Here is a 20,644-nt window from a genome sequence, read left to right as displayed (position 1 = left end):
CTAACTGTCATGCTGTGTATGGGACAGATGAAAGTATAAAGAACTGTCATGAGCTGACATTGATGCTGACGTTGACTCTCTGGAAGTAGAATCATTTTGGAAACTGAGTGTTCAAAGCAGTCTGAGGCGGGTGCCTTTTTGCTTTTTTTCTACATGTTATCTCATTTTTTACACTTTGGCCACATTTAATATGAACATCAGACATTGTAACACTATACACATGACTGAAAATAAAGATGAGCATAATACATCCCCTTTAAGAGTGATGAATCCAGTCCATCAGTCATCTCATCAACCATTCAATCAATCTTCTCTTTATAACCTGTGAATTTACTGAACAATCTAGGACAAGGCTTTTCAATGTAGAGGATTGTTTTAATTCTTATAGGTTGCACATTCATATTACAGACAAGCACTTTTACCCTTCTTTTTGGGGTTCAACATGAAAGTTCCCTTCTCTACATTTTATTAAGAAACCTTTAAATCAAACATTTGTCTGAGGGTGTCATGAACTATAAATAAAGGAACAATTTATAATTTATGCTTAAAAGTGGCAATTTGTCTTCTGTCTTCTTGTCTTCAAGAAGTGTGATCCAACAGTTCTCTCATCAACCTGTCTTATCCACTGCCCCTCAACCTGGGACCTGTGGTGGAGTGCAACTGAAAGAGCTGCTTTTTACTTTCAAGTCCAAACTCAGATTTTTTTTTTTCTGAGTGAGAAAAATAATCCAAAGTGGTGCTTAAAATCAGATCTAGAATCATGATGTAAAATGAACATGGCTGCTGCCCACGAGTTACTTTTGTTACAATGAATGAATTATTTTTAAAAACATTTCTGTTTGATTGTCAGCATCGCATGTTTTTAAACCTATCAGCATACTGATACAGTAACTGCAGCTGGTTCAACCTACTATCAGTTTACATTTTTTTAGCCACACATCCTTCATTCGTGGCTGAGCAGTAATAAAGTGTCTCCTGTGTGACCTTCGACCTCTGACCATTAACAAACACAACTCAATTCAACAAATTTTTGCCTTCCTAGGGCGTAGTGTTCAATCCTACAGGACAGACATTCAGCTGCCTTCAGTCAACACACACACTGGAACAGTCTTTCCACTCTCAATAGTTTAAATGCTTTGATGAAAGTGCTCATGCAGCTGTGAAGAATGCGTCCAGCAACAGGAGACGCTTCATACAGTATGTTAGTTAGAGTTCATCTCCTTTCATGTGTCTTCTTGGCCGTAAGTCAATGTTCACTCTGGTAAAGAGTGTTCTCAAGAAGCCTTTCATGTGCTGTTCCTGCACATCTTTGCAGTCTACTTTAGATTTCACTGTATTCTATTACAACAAACAATAATCAGTCAGTCAGTCAATATCTGTCTTGATTGTGGATGTCTCTGGTCCATTTGATCATGGTCTCTGGAGATCGGTAAAGGAAGATCACTTTGGAATAAAGTTCCTCTTCCAGCTCGAGCTCTCCTGTCTCACGCACCTGAAACAAAACAGAAACACTAGTTTATGGACGAGGATTTCAAAGAAATGATTTTCCAGGACACCTTCAACAACATGGAGACTGCTGTGTGTTTATGTAGACACATTATTCAAACACACTGCACACTGACCAGGAAGATGTCTGTGCAGAGCTTCAGGATGCGGTCCACACAGGGAAGCTCCTCAAACATAATGGAGTGGGAGATCTCACTGAAGAAGCCTCGTACAAACTTTCCAATGACCAGGACCACAGACACATACAAACCCATGATCCTGGGAGGAGAGAGTAGAAAAGAACACGTTTACAATCAAGAAGGGTTATGTGGGAAAAAAAGAATAATCACAATCACTGTTTGAAAATGAACTGAGCCAAATGACTTCCTTAACTGTAACCAAAATGTTTTAGTTGCCTAAATGCAACCATAACGTAACAATACTGTAGTTGCCTTGCAAATTTGAAAAACATCTGCAATGTCACAGCCGTAAGGGAATATAAATCTGGTATTTTGCTGAATTGGGAAAATAAGTGACAGAAGTGTTGAAACAGGAAACTGTAACCGATTCTAAACAAAAACTCTTTGATGTTAGTTTCCTATTTATGATAGTTACCTATTTATGATATTTACCTATTTATGATATTTACCTATTTATGATAGTTACCTATTTATGATAGTTACCTATTTATGATATTTACCTATTTATGATAGTTACCTATTTATGATATTTACCTATTTATGATAGTTACCTATTTATGATAGTTACCTATTTATGATATTTACCTATTTATGATAGTTACCTATTTATGATAGTTACCTATTTATGATATTTACCTATTTATGATATTTACCTATTTATGATAGTTACCTATTTATGATATTTACCTATTTATGATAGTTACCTATTTATGATAGTTACCTATTTATGATAGTTACCTATTTATGATATTTACCTATTTATGATAGTTACCTATTTATGATAGTTACCTATTTATGATAGTTACCTATTTATGATATTTACCTATTTATGATAGTTTCCTATTTATGATAGTTTCCTATTTATGATATTTACCTATTTATGATAGTTACCTATTTATGATAGTTACCTATTTATGATATTTACCTATTTATGATATTTACCTGTGTCCAAACCTACTGTAATGTCTTTATCTCACAAACACAAACAAGACATACACATACAGGCTAAGACATGTATGCTATTACTTCTCTCTCGTAATTTGTATAATCCAATCTTCACCAAACTTGGTACAATTAATATTAAGATGACCCTAAACAAAACCTATCCATTTGTTTATGGGTACCTCTTACCGTTCTTCTGTAATTTGTTATGAAAACCTTGTGTATGGTGGGCTAATGCATATAAACCACCACAACTCTTGAATGCATCATTCAAATGATATAAAATGTGGGATGCTTTACCAAAATAGACATTGAACTGTATGATTTGATGCAATGTCAGGTTCAGGTTCAGGTTACTTTATTGATACCCATAGGTGTTTTGCAGTGAGATGAGATGACGTCCTCCATTTGTACAATAGACAAATAAATGTACAGTAGAGACAACAAATTCAACCTAAGAGACATAAAGACGCTGATGACATCAATAACTAGGCCGTGGCCACTCTCATTCTCTTGAAGCAGACTGACAATAACTGAGTCATCAGCATACTTGATGAACCCCCTTGAACTAGGTAGGTAGGTAGGTAGGTAAGTAGGTAAGTAGGTAAGTAGGTAGGTAGGTAGGTAGGTAGTTAGGTAGGTAGGTAAGTAGGTAAGTAGGTAGGTAGGTCGGTAGGTAGGTAGGTAGGTAGGTAGGTAGGTAGGTAAGTAGGTAGGTAGGTAGGTAGGTAGGTAAGTAGGTAGGTAGGTAGGTAGGTAGGTAAGTAGGTAGGTAGGTAGGTAGGTAGGTAGGTAGGTAGGTAGGTAGGTAGGTAAGTAGGTAGGTAGGTAGGTAAGTAAGTAGGTAAGTAGGTAGGTAGGTAGGTAAGTAGGTAGGTAGGTAGGTAGGTAGGTAGGTAGGTAAGTAGGTAGGTAGGTAGGTAAGTAAGTAGGTAAGTAGGTAGGTAGGTAAGTAGGTAAGTAGGTAAGTAGGTAGGTAGGTAGGTAGGTAGGTAGGTAGGTAGGTAGGTAGGTAAGTAGGTAAGTAGGTAAGTAGGTAGGTAGGTAGGTAGGTAAGTAGGTAAGTAGGTAAGTAGGTGGGTAAGTAGGTAGGTAGGTAGATAGACATATTTGTTTAGCATTCCCATCCCAGCGGCATACATGAAAATAATTATATAAGTATATATTACAGATAAATAAATATATAGATATCTAAATATTAAGAGTGCAACAGTAGAGCCATAGCTCAGGTGTTTAAGGGGGTTCATCAGTTTGTCAACAGCTCTTGGAAAAGAGTTGTTTTACAGTCTGTTAGTTCTTGTATGCAGGACCCTGAGCCTGCCTGAAGGGAGAGTGGTGGACATAGTGATCAGGGTGTGAGGGGTCATTCATGATGTTTTTGGTTCATCTGTGGTGCAGCGGTTCTTTAGAATGTCACTGGGGAGTGTGTTGCGTTTCAGGGTCCTCAGGAAAGAGAGATGCTGTTGGGCTTTCTTGATGAGGTGTGAGGTCAACTGTGTTTTCACTAATAATTTATGAACCATGAAATGTAAACAGAAGATATTTGGTAGACATCTCCCTCCTGGGTGTGGTTAAAATGAATACATTCTTGGTATTCAGGTAACCCATGTGCACATGCTAAACATATTTATATATAGTAACACAATCATATGGTGAGTTACACAGCCATACACTTAAATGACTGAGATCAAAGTTCACTGAAACTTTGATTGGCAGAAAACACACATTTTCTTCAGGAAATGTATATTCCAGTTATTATATTATTATTACTATATGTGTTATCTTCTCCAGCCTCCTCCATGTACTTGTTATTTATGAGTGTGTGCTCCTCACCCGTATCCAGCCAGGAAGCCCAGGCTTGGTGGACTGACTTTGTCATTGAATATGACCATGGGTAGAACCCCACATGAGGAGGGTTTACAGCCTGCGATGGCAATGTCCCACCACTCCTGGTTCCCACTGCTGGTCAATGTCCTGTCACTCTTCAGGGACAGGGTTATATTCAAGTAACCATCTTCATTACCTAGGAGCCAACCAATCAGCTGTGTTAAAGCAGACACTTTGAGGGGTGAATGATAAATACAAAAAGCTGATATCCAGTTGGAGAACATGTTGCTTACTGGTAATTAGTCTATTAGTAATTCTACTTCCATATAGTGTGCATCATTCTGCAAACACCCAAACAGGCACTTTGCCAGCGTTGACGTATTATTTCTTTGAGATAGAATGTGCTCTGCAACACCATGTTGGTCAAAATAATCCAGTAAGAGAAGACTGAAATATTCAAGGAGTGGACACCTTTAGTCAGTGATATAATGGCATTTACCAGTGACCTTCCTTATGCTCATTTTACTGTTACTTCTGATTCTGTCCTGGTAGAGCTGTTGCTAATCAGCCAGTATGTTGAGTTTTGGTTGCTCCTTCTATGACTATCTAGTCTGATCCTAGGTATGAATCTGTTTTTTAAAAAAATCAATGAAATTAAAAACAAATGATGCCGTATTCATTCAACAATAAATCATTGAACTCTGACCTGATAGTTGACTGACTGGTTTGGCCTCAGCTCCATTGGGGGCACGGATGTAGTTAGGAAACATATTAGGAATAAGACTGAGAAGAAGACAATTTATAGCCGTAAGTTACAGCTACATATAATAAATAAAACAGAACACTTGTATTTACAGAACCATCCTTCCAGAGAGTGAACGTACACAGGTTTAGTGCGATTGCCAACCAGTAGTGAGGCCAGATCTGCTCTGACGGGGTTCCCAGGTTCCAGGTCAATAGAGTGTCTTTCAAAAGTGTGTTCCACAGTGCCTCCTTTACCCAGGTCCCTGTCAAAGACACATTTTAAAAGAGAAAGAGAGACAGCTATGATCAGCTTTTAGAGATAAAAACATTCAAAGACACATCACAGATAGCCAGTAATATCACTTCAATAGCAGAAAAACTTCATTACAGAAACAAATAATTATGAAAAGTCTATCAGAAATAAAAGCTGTCCATACAATGTCTTAAGTTATCTTTGTGGACACTTGTTGGGCACTATGTGTCACATCCTGTCTGTAGTTTCTGTTGTGATTTAGTTTGTGTCTTATTTTGAAAGATTTTTTCCTTGTGTGTGTGTGTGGTTATTTTTACTTCCTGGGTTTTCCTGCCTTATATAGGTTTAGGTTTTCTGTTCAGTCGCTGTCCGAGTGTCTGTTTTACTTGCCTCTGTTAGATTTGCCCCCGTGTTGGTTTGCATCCATTTGCTTTGTTCATGTTTTGGATTGGCCCGTTGTTGTATGGTTTGGTTTAAATAAAGACCTATTCTTCAGTTGTGGTAATCATTCTCTGCATTTGGGTCAACGCGCTCTACTTCCCATATGTATCATATGTCCAGTAGCATGTATGAGGTACAGCCTACTTTAAGACCAGTATTCATGTTTAATGGGTAAACATCTTTTGGCCATTAAAATATCATTTTAGGACATTTCAGATTCCTGGCAGCTTGGGAGGCCCAGTTCTACTTTGTCATACTTTGCTCATCTTAAATCAGCTTCAGTTGGACTTTATCAGACTCAGCTGACATTTGTCAGTTTTAACTGCATCTCAACCATCCAGTTATACTTACTAAAGCCTAAGCTATTGTTGTTAGCTTCAGCTGTATATGTTCAGCTGTATTTGTCAGCCTAAGCTGTGCCTTGTTAGATTCAGTTACTTTTTTACCAGCCTGTATATTTATAAGTAGTACTTCCTAAGTTTTAGCAGCATTTTTTCAGCCTCAGCTGTACTGTCAGACTCTTGCTTCAGCAATGATTTGAAAGCCTCTGCTGGGCACTGTCAGCTTCAGTTATACTTTGTTAGTTTGGTGATACTTATGCACTTATCTCTGAAATACAGTGCCATTGTGGAACAATTAGAGAAAAGGTTTTACCTTTGAAAGTTCCAGGCTAAACGTAGTGTTAAGTCAACAGGGCTTCCAAGCAGCTCTTTAATAACTTCCTGTCTGCTGGGGGGGCTGATCCTCCACACTGATCCAGAGCTGCCCTCGATCATGGCCGTCACAATGTCGTCATAATTGTAGAGAGTGATGAACTGCATGGCTACCTAGATGTGCATAAACACAAAGGTCTCCTTGAGAAATAGATACAAACAGAGGCACCACACACACACACACAAACACACAAACACGTGCATGTGTTGATTTTAAAAGTGGAATCCCAGGTGGAAATTACACCCTGGAATAGAGTAAGTAATTCCACAAATTGCTTAAAGAAGTGAGACAGAGAGAAAAAGGCTAAGCATCTGGAAAGGCTTTTTTGTCCTTCTTCTTTAAGAAGCTGCTCAAAGAAAAAAATGAACAGAATTTTAAAATCCAAGCAGACAGAAATAAGCTAATTTTGAGCAGAAAGAGTTGTTTTTTTTTAACACTGTGTAATGTTTGAAAAAATAACATCATATCCAGACTTATGTGATAATTTGTACAGTGTAAAAACTGATTTAGTGTGTAGTTGCTCTTCAACAATGACACACGGAGCCTGCATAAACCATAAGTATTTACATTAATCAGACAGCAGGTCAGTGAGTAGCAGACAGTATATACAGACTGAACATAAATCACACTGAAAACAGCACGCACCGCATTGTCTCCAAACTCTTTGGTGAGGGCATTATATTTAGCCTCTGTGAAGGGCTTGATGGACTGCTGCTGCACACTCATGGTGAACAGGGGCTGGACACACACACACACACACACACAAAAACACATAAATTATAAAGACATTAAGAGGCCATATCCAATAAAAAATCCCTGTATAATGACAGTATATACTGTATATTAATTATGATCAACATTCTGCAGATACTAAATAATCTTTAAAATAACTTAGCTTACCATAGCTGTAGTTTTAAAGTAGTCGTAATTTTTATCATACGTTACTTTATTCTGTATTAAGAGACAGTAAAACAGACTGCTGTATGAAATATTGAATACCTCATATCCTCCCAGCTTGACAGTCACTGTGACGTCAATGGGGTGGTTGACCACACCCACCACTGATCTGACCAATGAAATGAAGAGAAGGGGGAACCATATGATGCAGATCAAGAAGAAGATGATGAGTCCACCCATTCCATATTTCACTATCTTCTTCTTCTTTTGGCCTTTAGGCTGTGGGTATTTCTGAGGGCAGAAAATCTGATTTTTAGACTTTAACTTCAGCAAAAATACAATGACCATTATAGAGAATGCAGGTTTAAAAAACACTTCCACATTAGCTTCACTTTTCAGACCTGGAACTACTCGCCTGGCTGTTACATGACTGAACTTATACACTTCATACCTTTTCTGTCTCACGGCTGCATTTGATGATGAAGATGTTGGCATAAATGTCCTCCACACACATCCAGTTGGACAGAGACAGAGTGGTGTCAGTCCAAACCCAGTCCATCACTGCTCGCAGCTCCACCAGGAATGGCACCAGGCGAAACCTACACACACACACACACACACATATAAATGTATACACATATATACTGTATATATAAAATATAAATAAAATTCAAACTGAAACACGTCTTTGATTTTTAAAAACTACATTCTGTCCCACATGTTCAGTCTACTAAACAGGTCAGATAGCTGCAGGATTACTTAGTGTCCGTACCCTTGGAAGAGGAACAGGTTGAGGTGGTTGTATTTCTTGGTGAGGAAGTTACCAAGAATGCGAGTGGGGTATCCACAGCGGATCTGATAGGCTGACAGGCCAAAGTAAATACACTTGACAAAGTACCAGAGCTGGGCCACAAAGTTCTGATTGAACATCCTAAACAGAGAGAGACAGAGAAGGCAGATTCAACTTTCAGCAGTATTCTGAAGACACAACTCAAATCTGTGGTACAGTACTCTCAAAGTGAGGAATTTTTCATCCGATATTTTACCAAAGACAGCCCAAAGTACAAGTCTGCAATTTATAATTTGACTTCACCTTTCAGTGACAGCAGGCAGGATGAAGAACATCCAGAGGTGGATCCCAAACACGAGGATCACCTGGTGTAATGAAACCAAAGAATGTGGACAGAAAAGATGTAAGAAAAACAAAAATGATCCAACATTTAAAATGCAGAAAAGCACATTCATAGAGGTGTACTAAAAATGAAGAGCAAGGTAAAACTAAACATGCAGGCCATTCACCACATTTTTCACCTGTAACATTAGTTCCCCCATCTGGGTTAGGGTTAAACTTAACCCTTACATACTTTTCCAGTTCAAATTTGACCCATTTTAACATTTTACAGCTGTAAAAACACCAAATACATATTTCAGCATTCAAACATGTTGTTATATTCATCATATTCTATAAAATGTTCTCCTGGACCATAAAATAGTGATTATGAATGTCTTTTTTTCCACAGAAGGAATAATAAAACATTTATTAATGACTGATGGGGGCATTTTTTAATGTGGATTGGTGTAGAGACCTTTTATGAGTCAGAATATGAACAGGATGTAAGGGTTAAACAGAGTTACAGAGAGCCACAGTCCTCCCCTCCTGACTTCTTCACAGGAACAAACAGACAACCAGACAGACAGATATGTGAATAATCTCAATGTGAACTGAACCTGAAAGATGAGTTTTCCCAGCACAGCCTTGCGCAGGTACAAGGCTCTATCAATGATCATGGTGCTGAATTGGATGAGTAGCATAACCAGGAAGGCTTCAGGAACCTGGTCCTCTGATAGGCTGGAGGCTATATCAGCTGCTGCACTGTGTTTCTGAAGGAGAGGAACACGAGTCAGGAGCGGTTTCCTCTACCAACTGATTAAAACATTCTGTTCAAAATATGTGAAATGTGTAAATAACTTCAAAGTTGTCGTACTTGTCATGTTTCCACTTCGCAATCAAAATGAAAGTGCAATGCGAGCAAGCATGTTGACTTAGAAGGCCTGCTCATTTTAAATAGATTGTGTTTTAATTGATAATCAGTGAATAATTACAAAACTTCCATCCGTCACTCACCCCAAAAGCCCAAAAGCCAAAGATGATGATGATGAAGTCGATGACATCAGTCAGGAACATGAGTGCATAGACATCGGTGGCAGCTCTGTACTCAGCATGGACAATATCCCTGAAGAAACCCTGAGCCGGCCTGTACACACTCTCAACACTGCAGAGAAAACACCATGACATTTCAGTAATGCTTTAAATGATTGATCAAAAGAATATATTGATACATGTGCTTACAGGGACACTGAGAGGACATCTGTATATAATGACACAATAGCTACAATACTCTACTCACCCTGAGATGCACACATGTTTGATCTTTTGTCCCGCAGCCAGCAGTCTCTGACTGGCTGCCTCCCTCCTCCTGCCTTTCTGCTTCTTTGTTGCTTCTTTACTAGAATCTGCGGTCTCAGATGTGGAGTCTACTGGAACAGACAGAACAGAGTAACATGGGAATGATTGTCTGCTTTAAAAGATTCAAAACTTGCTGAATGCAAGAGCCTTCTCTTCTTTGAACGGTGCAGTGACACTGCTCGCTGTTGTTAAAGGTCAGAGATGAAACAAGCTTGAAACTTTTAAAGAGAGAATCTGCCTTTCGGGCTGCTAAGTTGCTCTTTAATGGAATGCAGCCAATGTTAATGTTATGAGTTACAAACAATTCTCTCTACAGTGCACGGTCTAATGAAAGCACAGACCTTTGCTGCGTTGTTGTTTGGGTTGTTTAGGCTTCCTGCGGAAGCGAATGGAGCTGCTCTTCTTTGGGGCTTCCTCTATGACCTCCTCTTTGTCTCCTTCTATTTTATCCACCCCCAGCCTGCTGGGAGGATCTGACATGTCCTTCACTGCAGGCAGAGTTTCCTGTCCATCCTGTGCCGGTGCTGGTTCAGCTGCAGAGGGTTGTGGACTAGCAGCAGCAGAGCTGGTGCTCGGTTCAGCAGAGTCCACGTTATTCTGCATTAATAAACATTGGATTTTAAAACACAGTAAAGTAAATCTTTAAAAACTAAGTCTGATGTCTTAACTGCACTTCAGTCAACACCCAACAACACATGAATTCAAAGTTACTCATAAAGAACAAACCAATAGCTGCTAATATCAAGTATTTGTGCCAACCTTTTCAAGCTGGTCCAAATCAGTCACTTCCAGGTTTTCCAGGGTGGATGTTGAGCTGCTTCTGCCCTCCTTCTCTTTCTTCCCTCCATCTTCATCTCCTTCTTTCATCTTTTCTTCATCCTTACAACTCTGTGGTGAGGGACTTTGCTCCTCCAGAGGGCCCTCATGGTCCCACAGGCCATAACGCTATATGTGGATGCACACACACACACACACACACACACACACACACACACACACACACACACACACACACACACACACACACACACACACACACACACACACACACACACACACACACACACACACACACACACACACACACACAGTCATGTTTCCACCATTTCAGGGGACATTACATTGACTTACAGTAATTTCCCAGATTCTTACCCAAACCCTAACTCTTACCCTTAAACTAGACCTAAAATGAATGATTTAATTACTAATACACACACGTGCGCACACACGTGCACAAGGCCTTCTTGCCTTAGTGTTACTTAAGTAGTAATTCCTTCAGCTGTTCACTACTCCCAGTTTTCAGGAGCTGGTCTCAGATGATACACCAGTGTACTGAAGGGTTTACTGAGGATAGGTCTTCCAAGTCATCCCTCAAGTAAATCTGTAATATGTTGTTTCAAAATATAAGAACACAGAACACAGTTGACCTTTGTGAGGCATGTCAATCTATGTTTTGCTATGGTAAGTATCTGCATGCACAATTTCCCCTATCAAATCATTTTTTCTGTGTATTTTACTGTGTATATTTTCTGTGTATTAAGTTAAGTTAGGGCTAACAAGCTTTACTGTGCAAATACAGAAGCAATGCTGCTCCTTTATTTACATAGTCCTGCTTTGTTCAGTTGAGACATTTAAGTAAGATGAGGTCATTTCCCTCATTTGAAGTCATCCATTCTTTTATATCCTCCAGACTTGACTACTGTAGCTCCTGAACTTTATTCAGATCTTGGCAGGAAAAACATCTAAAAACTGCAACTTATACAAAAGCTGCCAGAATTTTAATAGAAAGCCTTTAATGTAATTGTATTGTTAATACAACACAATTAGGAATGCTACTCCTGGCTAGTGCATTAAACATAGTACAACATATATAAAATATATAAACATATAAAAAGTATAGAGTAACAATGAAAATAGATATAGTATGCACCAGAGTAATATGAAATATTCCACATAAATGAATGTGATTATTGTAGAGTGTGAAAATGACAAGAATGATACAGTATTATTGCACTTTAACATGTTCTACGAGTTGTGATCACATCACATCAGTCCTTTCTGGCCTTCACTAGTGGCCTGTGAGTTTTAAAATGTATTGATGAAGAAGCTTGAAGATGCTTGTTTTTAAACCTGTATCTGTGACTTAGAGGGAGCAGCACTTTGCTGTCCTGACCTCACAGCTGTGGAACTCCCAAACTAAGTTTCCTTTTTTAAATCTCTTCTTAAAACTCATTTTTATGTCTTGGATTTGATTTATTTATTACTTTTACTATAAAACACTGTAACTTTGTTTTGAAAAAAGTTTTGAAATTGCTATAAAAGTTATTATTATTATTATTTTGAAAACTAATTTTGCCCTTGTTGTTCTCAGCATGAACCACAACTTTAACCAGTGCTGTAAATACTGACTTACCATGAGCAGTGATCTATGGAAGAACAAAGCCAGCAGCTGAAGAAGATCATATCTGATGTAGTTGTCAGTCTTCTCCAGGCCCAGGATACGAGGTGGGAAATAAGGCTTGTCTTCATTTAGAGTCATCTCATAAACACTGTTCCAGGGGAAGAATCCAAACTGGAAAAGGTATTTTACCACCACCATCACCTGGAGAGAGGAGGATCACAACAGTATACTACCAGTCAGAGACACTCTCCATCAGACCAGTCAGTGTAATATGAAAGCTTTTGTTGACCTGTATTGGCACTTCTTTTGGAATCATTACTGACATTTAGACATTGGATTACAATGGTGAGATGCCTGATTTCTCCAAATCTAATCACTTGTAATTTATATATTACACTTATTGAACAAACAATAAAGTCTATTAGAGCGTGAGTCTACCATATGAGGCTTTCCTGAATATGATTCTTGGATTAGTTACAGTATATCCTGTTATTGTAGTGTTGCAAAAGCAACCTACACTAACTAGGTTGTTATTCATATCTGAGACATGACGTTTGACTGCTTCTTGTCAAAATGTAAGCACATCTTTACCGTAGTCAAATAAATACTTTCAAATCAGCTTAAATCAGTTAATTTTTTTAATTAGCTCTGTTTTAATCTTATATCAATACCAGGCGGGGGGTGTTATGACCTGTATGTTGAAAAGCTGTCCAAATTACGTTTGGTGGCCATTTTTGTTATTGCACTTAGTTGCACTGAAGGTCTATTTTAACTTTTTTGGTCTCTAGAGTCACATGATGCTGCTAGAGGGTTTAAGGTCACTTGAGGACTCCTGCGATAGGCATGGCCTGACTTGTGGGCGGCTTACTCCTTTTATTTTCCCTCCCTTTGAGTGCCTTTGGACAGCATCGCCTGTGAGTAAATGAAGAACATGTCTGTTGAATTATAAATAATATATAAATATTATCAAGAAAGAATTTACTGTGTGTTAAGTTAGTATTTTAGTGACACAGCCACATTTTCCAATAGAGACGAAACAGCGAATAGCTCAAATGTGAAGCTATGACTTGTCTGCATGGAAGAAAAACTGAGGTATTTGTGTTATAGAGCTGTAAAACATGTTGTTTCAGTTGTTACATACTGTATTGGTTTCTTGTTGTTCTTCATGTTGTTTCAGCTTTCAGTTAACTTTACTTTACTTAGCCCTCTGAATCTGCACAAGCATGCTCACCATCTAAGTGTGAACTGACACTCATTCTGAGGACATAATAGAACCTTTATGCAGCCCCTCACTTCAGCCTCAGACAGTTTTAGCACCTGTCTCTTAAAGGACCCCCTCCTGAGAAGCCCATTCTGTTCTGATTGGCTATAACAGCTTCTCAAAGCATTTAAGCCCTGGCTTGCAGGGAGAATTTCTACATACATTATCCTCAAGTTTTGGAACTTTAACCATGTTTAACATATCATAACAGTATATAAATAACAGGAAAACACAAAAAGCCTAATACGTTCCTTTTTAATATAAAGGACATAGGAGCTTTATAAGCCCTCTCTGTAGGATTTGGAAATGTCTGACTTTGGGGACTCACAGTGATTGGATCCAAAATAACAGAATGACAAAGAGCAATGTTAGGATCACTGATGCTTTGCACTGTATTTTATGAATTTGTGTTGTCTTGATGTTGTATGTTGTATGTCTGTGGTTAAACAATATGAAAAATATTGCACCTTTCCACCTCATCTATAAGTAATGGTTTATAGTTTCAATATCCATACCTCTGTGTATACTATAGCAGTCATCCAGAACTTCTTGGTTGGTCTTGGGACAGCCAACATAGCCCACAGGAACACCATTATAGGCAGGACCAGTGATATCGCAGAGGCACTGACCCCATTGTTTACCACTATGATGAAATAGCAAACTAGCTCTGAGTTGGCTGCCAGCAGGTTGTACATGGCAAACAGCAGCTTCAGCAAACGGCTCTGGGTGTTGTAGAACTCTCTGCTCTGTTCCAGTTCCTCAATGAAGAACTGCCTGCAGAGAGAGAAGGGGAAGGTTCATTTATTCATGAATTTATAGAAAACTTCTTTCTAATAAACTATAGTATCCCTTTAACACAGTCATGGATCATACACCCCCCTTCGCAAGCATTGTGCTATTATTGCTTCTAGACACTGTGGGCCTGATTTACTAATTGTTTGTGTGTGTTAAAACGTGTGCAAACTTGACATCACCCGCAAAAAAATATGCAAGCTGATCTACTAACGCGACACACTGAGGTTTGCATCTTTCACATGTGCAAGATAGTACGCGCTGTCCATTTAGTAGTTTACCATAATGAATATGTAATATGAGACGTTTTAACCCCAGTGTGTAAAATACAGGGAGGAGAAAATGCAAATATGTTATTTAGCACACACATTGTGATTTACCAAACCTGAAGGTAATTTTGCTGATGGTCACTGCACCTATAAATAATACGTTTGAAAGGGAGGTTTCAATGACAAAATACACAGAGAAAATGTTTTTTCCACCTGTGTTAATATTTTTATTAATATATATTAATATTAATCAAATCTCCCATACAGACGTTTTTCTGGTAATATTTATTTGCTATAACTCAATATGTTTGTTAACCTCTTCCACTAGAATCTATAATTCCATGGAATCAAATTTCATTTTCCACAGTTATTTCTTAATAAATCACCCACAAAACACGCAATTTAGGACTCTTTATTCAGGAACTTAGTAAATCAGGCCCAGAGTGCTTTGTGGTTGTTACTGAAACCAGTAACCAGTGTAGAGAATATGGATGATTGCTGTGTCTACCTGTCTCCCAGCAGCTCACTGGCTGTTCTGGAATGTCTGCTTTGTTGTTGGGAAGGGTCTGGTACTATCTCCATGCTGCTGAGTGTGGGGTCCTCAATCAAGAGGTTCTCAGTGCTGTTGAGCCTTGGCCTGGGGGTAGAACGACCTGCTGCACCGCTGCTATCCACCTCCAGGCAGCTGAGAAAGAGATTGACAAACACGCACACACACACGCACATAAAAATACTAAATACATAGAAATTTAAGAAACAAAGGATGCAAAGTGGATTATTGTACAGAAATATATTATTCCAGCAACACTTGCTCCCTAGATAGAGATTCAAAGAACTGTATTTATCCCAGAATGGCAATTTAGTTCTATATCTGACCCAGTGCACATAAATAAAAGGATCAAGGATCAACATGCCAGTGACAAGTAGACATGACAGTAGCAGACACACTCTGTCACCTTCAGGTCACCACATATATGTAGGCTTACATGAGGAGCCAGGTGGCAACAACATCAAAACACAAAGACACTTGCAGTCCACACAAGTTTAAAGGAGGTGGCCTACATTTCAATAACTACTGCCAGCATTTAACAGCCTGATAGCAGAAGGAATGAAGGAATTAGAATAGCAGTTTGCATGATAGCACCAGCCTGAGGGCATTACAGAGAATTCACTTGACAGTACATGTTCAGATGAACTAATAATTCCATTTGCTTCCTACACCGCATTTTTCTTCCAGAGGGAGCACAAATCTTTGAGCTGGACTCCAGTTATCTTAAAGCAACCTTTACAATGTCATTTAGACTATCCTTGTCCTTCAGACAACCTACTGAACCAACATATGAATGAAAATGTTAAAAGACCTCCAATAAAAGGTTGACAAAAGTTTTATAAAACATTATTACAGACCTTCTGCATTAAGTGAATTCTTTGCATCAAACTTAAGTTGGAGTCAAACACTGTTCCTAGATACTTATATGTGTCATCATGTGAACATCATCATGTATAATGCTACCTATTAGTTTACCTCTGTTTTTCCTAAGATCAGTGATAAGTTCTTTAGTTTATAAAACATTAAGGTGAAGGAATATATCTTAATGTGTAGAAAAAAGTAGCTGCTACAATATTAAACAGCTGGACAAATCAAACACCATTCTCATGTTTGAATAAGGGTAGGCTTTCATTACACCTCATAGAATTATACCCAATGCACCCCCAAAAATCCACATAAAGCTACGTATGTACCCCTGTCAGACTGTGGAAATGACCTTATTCACATCCCAACAGGTTCTACCAGTGCTGCTTCTTCATATGTGCTTCAGTGACACACACACACACACTCTTTCCACACAAACCTGTATCTGGTGGAGTTTTCTGCGTCAGTCTCATCCAAACAGGTCTCCAGTGTGGGACTCTCACTGCCCTGAGATAACTGGTCATCTGTGGAGTCTGCTGTTGTATTATGCTGCTGTTCAGAGGGAGATCAACACAAGTTAGAGTGTGTGTGTTTGTGTGTGTGTGTGTGTGTGTGTGTGTGCGTGTGCGCTTAGTGTTCATTTCCAAAGATCAGTCAAACATCTCCATGTTGTGTCTACCTGCTGTATCTTGTGTATGATGAAGTAGCGTTCATTGCACAGAACAGTAGATGTCTCTCTGTACTGTTTAGTCAGCAGGTTGAGCCACTGAGTTAGTCCATCCACCATGGCCAGAACTATGGCCCATAAGAAGCGCAGGATATCCAAGATCCTCTGGACCATCTCACCATGACCTGTAGCACACACACACACACACAGAGAGAGAGAGAGAGAGAGAGAGAGAGAGAGAGAGAGAGAGAGAGAGAGGAGAGAGAGAGAGAGAGAAGAGAGAGAGAGAGAGAGAGAGAGAGAGAGAGAGAGATAGAGAGACAGAGACAGAGACAGAGACAGAGACAGAGAGAGAGAGAGAGAGAGAGAGAGAGAGAGAGAGAGAGAGAGGAGAGAGAGACAGAGAGAGAGAGAGAGAGACAGAGACAGAGACAGAGAGAGAGAGACAGAGACAGAGAGAGAGAGAGAGAGAGAGAGAGAGAGAGAGAGAGAGAGAGAGAGAGAGACAGAGACAGAGAGAGATAGAGAGACAGAGACAGAGACAGAGAGAGAGAGAGAGAGAGAGGAGAGAGAGAGAGAGAGAGAGAGAGAGAGAGAGGAGAGAGAGAGAGAGAGAGAGAGGAGATACAGTAAGCCAACCTGCTGTCACCTGATGAATAGAGCTGTCCTATTGACTATATTGAGTCTAAATGAATATACTCTAGACTCTTGTAAAGTGCCCTGTTGAAGTATCATTTTGAATTAAGTTACTCCCATGATGACAATAACTAACCACAAGCACAAGAAGAGGCCTCCCATGTAGTGCACACAGTAGACTAGACACACAGACGACCACATACTACATGTACACACAGCAGCATGTTGGTGAAATGTGGAGGATGCAAATATAAAGTGAGCTTACCAGACTGCTTCTCCTCTGGCTCCTCCACCTCCTCCTGGATTACATGGTCCTCAAACACATCATTGGTCCCCACAACCTACTCACATAAACACACACACACCACAACAATGTTTCATCACTTCAGAGGACTTTACATTGATTTACATTATTCCTTGGAGAGTTACCCTAACCCTAACCTAATATACCTTTGAAAGAAGCTACGTAACTCTAAAAAAGAATTGGTATCCATGTGATATGATTACCAATGCTCATCTAATAAAGAGGTATATTTACATATTCTATGGGGTTCTCACAGTTTATGGCGTCACTGTGTCTTAGCATCCACTGACATCCCTGACAGTAAAAAGGAATTGAACATATCTAACCTATCACAGAACAAGACTCCTGTTGTAAAGATACTTGTTCTTCTCTCTCTTTCTCTTTTCCTCTCAGTCCTCCTTAACTGTCTCTGGCGTTTCTGACGTTCTTTCAGAGCTGTTTTCACGTTTGCTCACCCACGCCTGGTACGCCAAACTGAGAGAGAGAGGAAAACAAGTAACAGACAGCAAAACAATTAACACATGTATATTGGAATTTCAACACTGCATGTTAACAGTAAGAACACATTATGATACAGCAACTGTCATTTACATTGTAAGTCATCCGTTTAAAAGCAGATATTGTGAATACATGACTCTTCTGCACGAAGCTTTCCTGCAGCATTAGAGCTGGGATTGGACTTGCTTAAATTGGTCTCTGGTCATGTTGTTGTCCCACTGCTGCACTACAACAAAGCTGCTGAGTAAACTGAAACGGCCATGTATAATTAAAAATCATTATAATCATTATAAGGCTTCCATATATTGATTGACTATATGTAGCATTTGAGTAAATATAGTGTGAGTTGTTGTAGGAGTTGGGTGTCTGACCTGACAGGCGGTCTGTTTCTGAGGCTTCTGTTCTTCAGACTGCATCTCCTCTTCATCCTCACTGTCTGATTCAAACAGGTAGTACTCTCCTGAGTGGAGCACTATGAGTAGAAAGAAACACATTACACTCTCTAAATCTCTACATGGACATCATCTTAAATTGGATCATGAGGACACCTTCATTCATACAGTCAGTTTTTTTTTACCAATCAGCAGCAAGTCCCAGTGTTTAACTGGAGTGTTTGTCATACCTGTTGCATGGTCCCAGCCCACGGTTGATACCACTTTTTCTTCCCAGACATTTTCTTGTCTGTATCGGTGTCTGGGGAAACAAGAGCATGTTTAGCTTAGACTGGTGTGCTGCACAGGACAGACATGCTGATGGTTCTGCTAACCTTAGTAACCTTTATGGACATAATGTCCATCAAATTAGCAAGAACAACTTTACAAGATGATAATATGCTAAATGTATTTGTATCGTACCTTTCAAAAAAACTTTTAAAAGCTTATAAAGTGGTTTAAAGATAAACACATATGTCAAGACTGTGAAATCGTAGTATCTCCAGTTTTGAGGATTTTCATGTTTTCAGGTCATTTGAAGACAGAAATAAGAAATGAAGGATATACAGGATGAAATAAAGAATGAGGAACAGGAGGAATCAAAGAAAGCTGATATCAGTATATCATAATTATCATTTTGAATATAAAATGCTGTTCTACAAAGTAAAAAAATAAGTACAATACTCCCTACTGGACTATTACTAGACATCACCATCTGTCTGTCTCACATTCAGTGGACCAACAAAGACATGTTTGTGAAATCTTTGCTGACTGTAACAGTTATTTTCCCATAACCCAGTGAGTCCTACCAGCAGTCTGACTCTCATCTGATTCTGGACTTGTTTTTGTGTCCGTCTCGGTACTTCTGCTGCTTGGAGCGAATTCTCTGCATCCTGAGATGACATGATGAGGAAGAGAGGAGAGGAGAGGAGAGGAGACAGAAGAATGGAATGAATGTGGGCTAATGTAACTCTGTGCATTCTGCATACATGTTGGATGTTTGCCTATGGTATATTTAGGTCAGGTGCTAGATGCAGTCCCAGCCCAGTCTCACATCAAAATGTGTAATAGCTGCTGTGTTGATCCACAGCACAAAACATATTAGTTTCACAGTAACGGTTCTAAAATTATGAAATGCCTACATACACTGTTTTTTTGTGTGTGTGTGTGTGTGTGTGTGTGTGGGGGGGGGGGGGGGGTATGTGTGTGTTTACTATTATTGGGTTTTATTGTATTTCTCAAATTCCATGTTTTTATGTTTTTTGGGGTTTTTTTTATTTCCAATTTCTTTTTTTATTTCCAATTTTTCTGTTAAATGTTTGTTTTATGTAAAGCACATTGAGTTGCCACTGTGTATGAAATGCGCTATATAAATAAAACTGCCTTGCCTTTTGTGTCTACGTCAATATTTTATGATAGTTTTGACATTTTTATAAGATTTCAACCAAGAAATATGCTATTTGTTTTCATAATCTTGGTTCAGATATTTTTGTCACGTTTTCTATTGTTGCTATGGAGGTTGCTATGGACACTTTTATCCCTGAAACCACATGTTGTTTGAATCTGTGTCTTTGTGTTGTGGAGTTATTTGAGCTGGTTTTTTAATTTAATTTTTAAGCATTTCCATTTCTACATGATCGTTGATACACCATTACAAAGCTACAAAATCAAATTTCACCTGCTGCTCTTAACATCTGTATGTACTGTAGAGTGAACACTTACGATCTCTTGAGCTGTGACAGAGATTTCTTCTCAGCTTGTTGGTGGAACTTAATATTCTTCTTGATACTGGCTTTGAAGAGCTCAAACCCCCTGGAAGGAAAGAATGGAAGGAAAGAACAGATGTCATCACTGTTCTTGTGTACACTGTAAAACAGGGTAATAAATATTGCCTTTAAATTAAACTTAAGTTAAACTTGAGCTAACTCCACTCACTCCCTGAAAAACTAACAAGTAGACCTTTAATTATTTGAATTACATTATTTTGTTACATTGACTTTT

General features: G+C 38.9%; 1 protein-coding gene and 1 long non-coding RNA gene across 2 annotated transcripts in view; one reads left to right on the top strand and one right to left on the bottom strand.

The window, feature by feature from the left end:
* Positions 1-303: 303 nt before the first annotated feature.
* The window catches only part of piezo1 (piezo type mechanosensitive ion channel component 1 (Er blood group)), a 91,142-nt gene continuing 70,801 nt past the window's right edge, over positions 304-20,644 (bottom strand). The window contains 30 exon segments of the mRNA XM_062430204.1: positions 304-1,492; positions 1,623-1,764; positions 4,461-4,650; positions 5,161-5,237; positions 5,339-5,461; positions 6,547-6,719; positions 7,252-7,344; positions 7,606-7,794; positions 7,955-8,102; positions 8,276-8,434; positions 8,597-8,658; positions 9,232-9,384; positions 9,629-9,776; positions 9,912-10,041; positions 10,312-10,567; positions 10,730-10,915; positions 12,384-12,572; positions 14,148-14,406; positions 15,202-15,378; positions 16,547-16,659; positions 16,787-16,959; positions 17,676-17,749; positions 18,089-18,162; positions 18,164-18,187; positions 18,584-18,684; positions 18,835-18,847; positions 18,850-18,905; positions 19,453-19,492; positions 19,494-19,536; positions 20,366-20,455. Of these exon segments, the coding sequence (XP_062286188.1) occupies positions 1,370-1,492; positions 1,623-1,764; positions 4,461-4,650; positions 5,161-5,237; positions 5,339-5,461; positions 6,547-6,719; positions 7,252-7,344; positions 7,606-7,794; positions 7,955-8,102; positions 8,276-8,434; positions 8,597-8,658; positions 9,232-9,384; positions 9,629-9,776; positions 9,912-10,041; positions 10,312-10,567; positions 10,730-10,915; positions 12,384-12,572; positions 14,148-14,406; positions 15,202-15,378; positions 16,547-16,659; positions 16,787-16,959; positions 17,676-17,749; positions 18,089-18,162; positions 18,164-18,187; positions 18,584-18,684; positions 18,835-18,847; positions 18,850-18,905; positions 19,453-19,492; positions 19,494-19,536; positions 20,366-20,455 (3,778 nt within the window). The 3' untranslated portion in view covers positions 304-1,369.
* Positions 3,385-3,604, top strand: LOC133992358 (uncharacterized). The gene is made up of 3 exons (XR_009927034.1): positions 3,385-3,427; positions 3,472-3,499; positions 3,576-3,604. It is a non-coding gene; the product is annotated as an uncharacterized LOC133992358 (long non-coding RNA).

Source organism: Scomber scombrus, chromosome 12, assembly GCF_963691925.1.
Source record: "Scomber scombrus chromosome 12, fScoSco1.1, whole genome shotgun sequence".
Lineage (NCBI taxonomy): Eukaryota > Metazoa > Chordata > Actinopteri > Scombriformes > Scombridae > Scomber > Scomber scombrus.
This window is presented reverse-complemented; position numbering and strand designations above follow the sequence as displayed.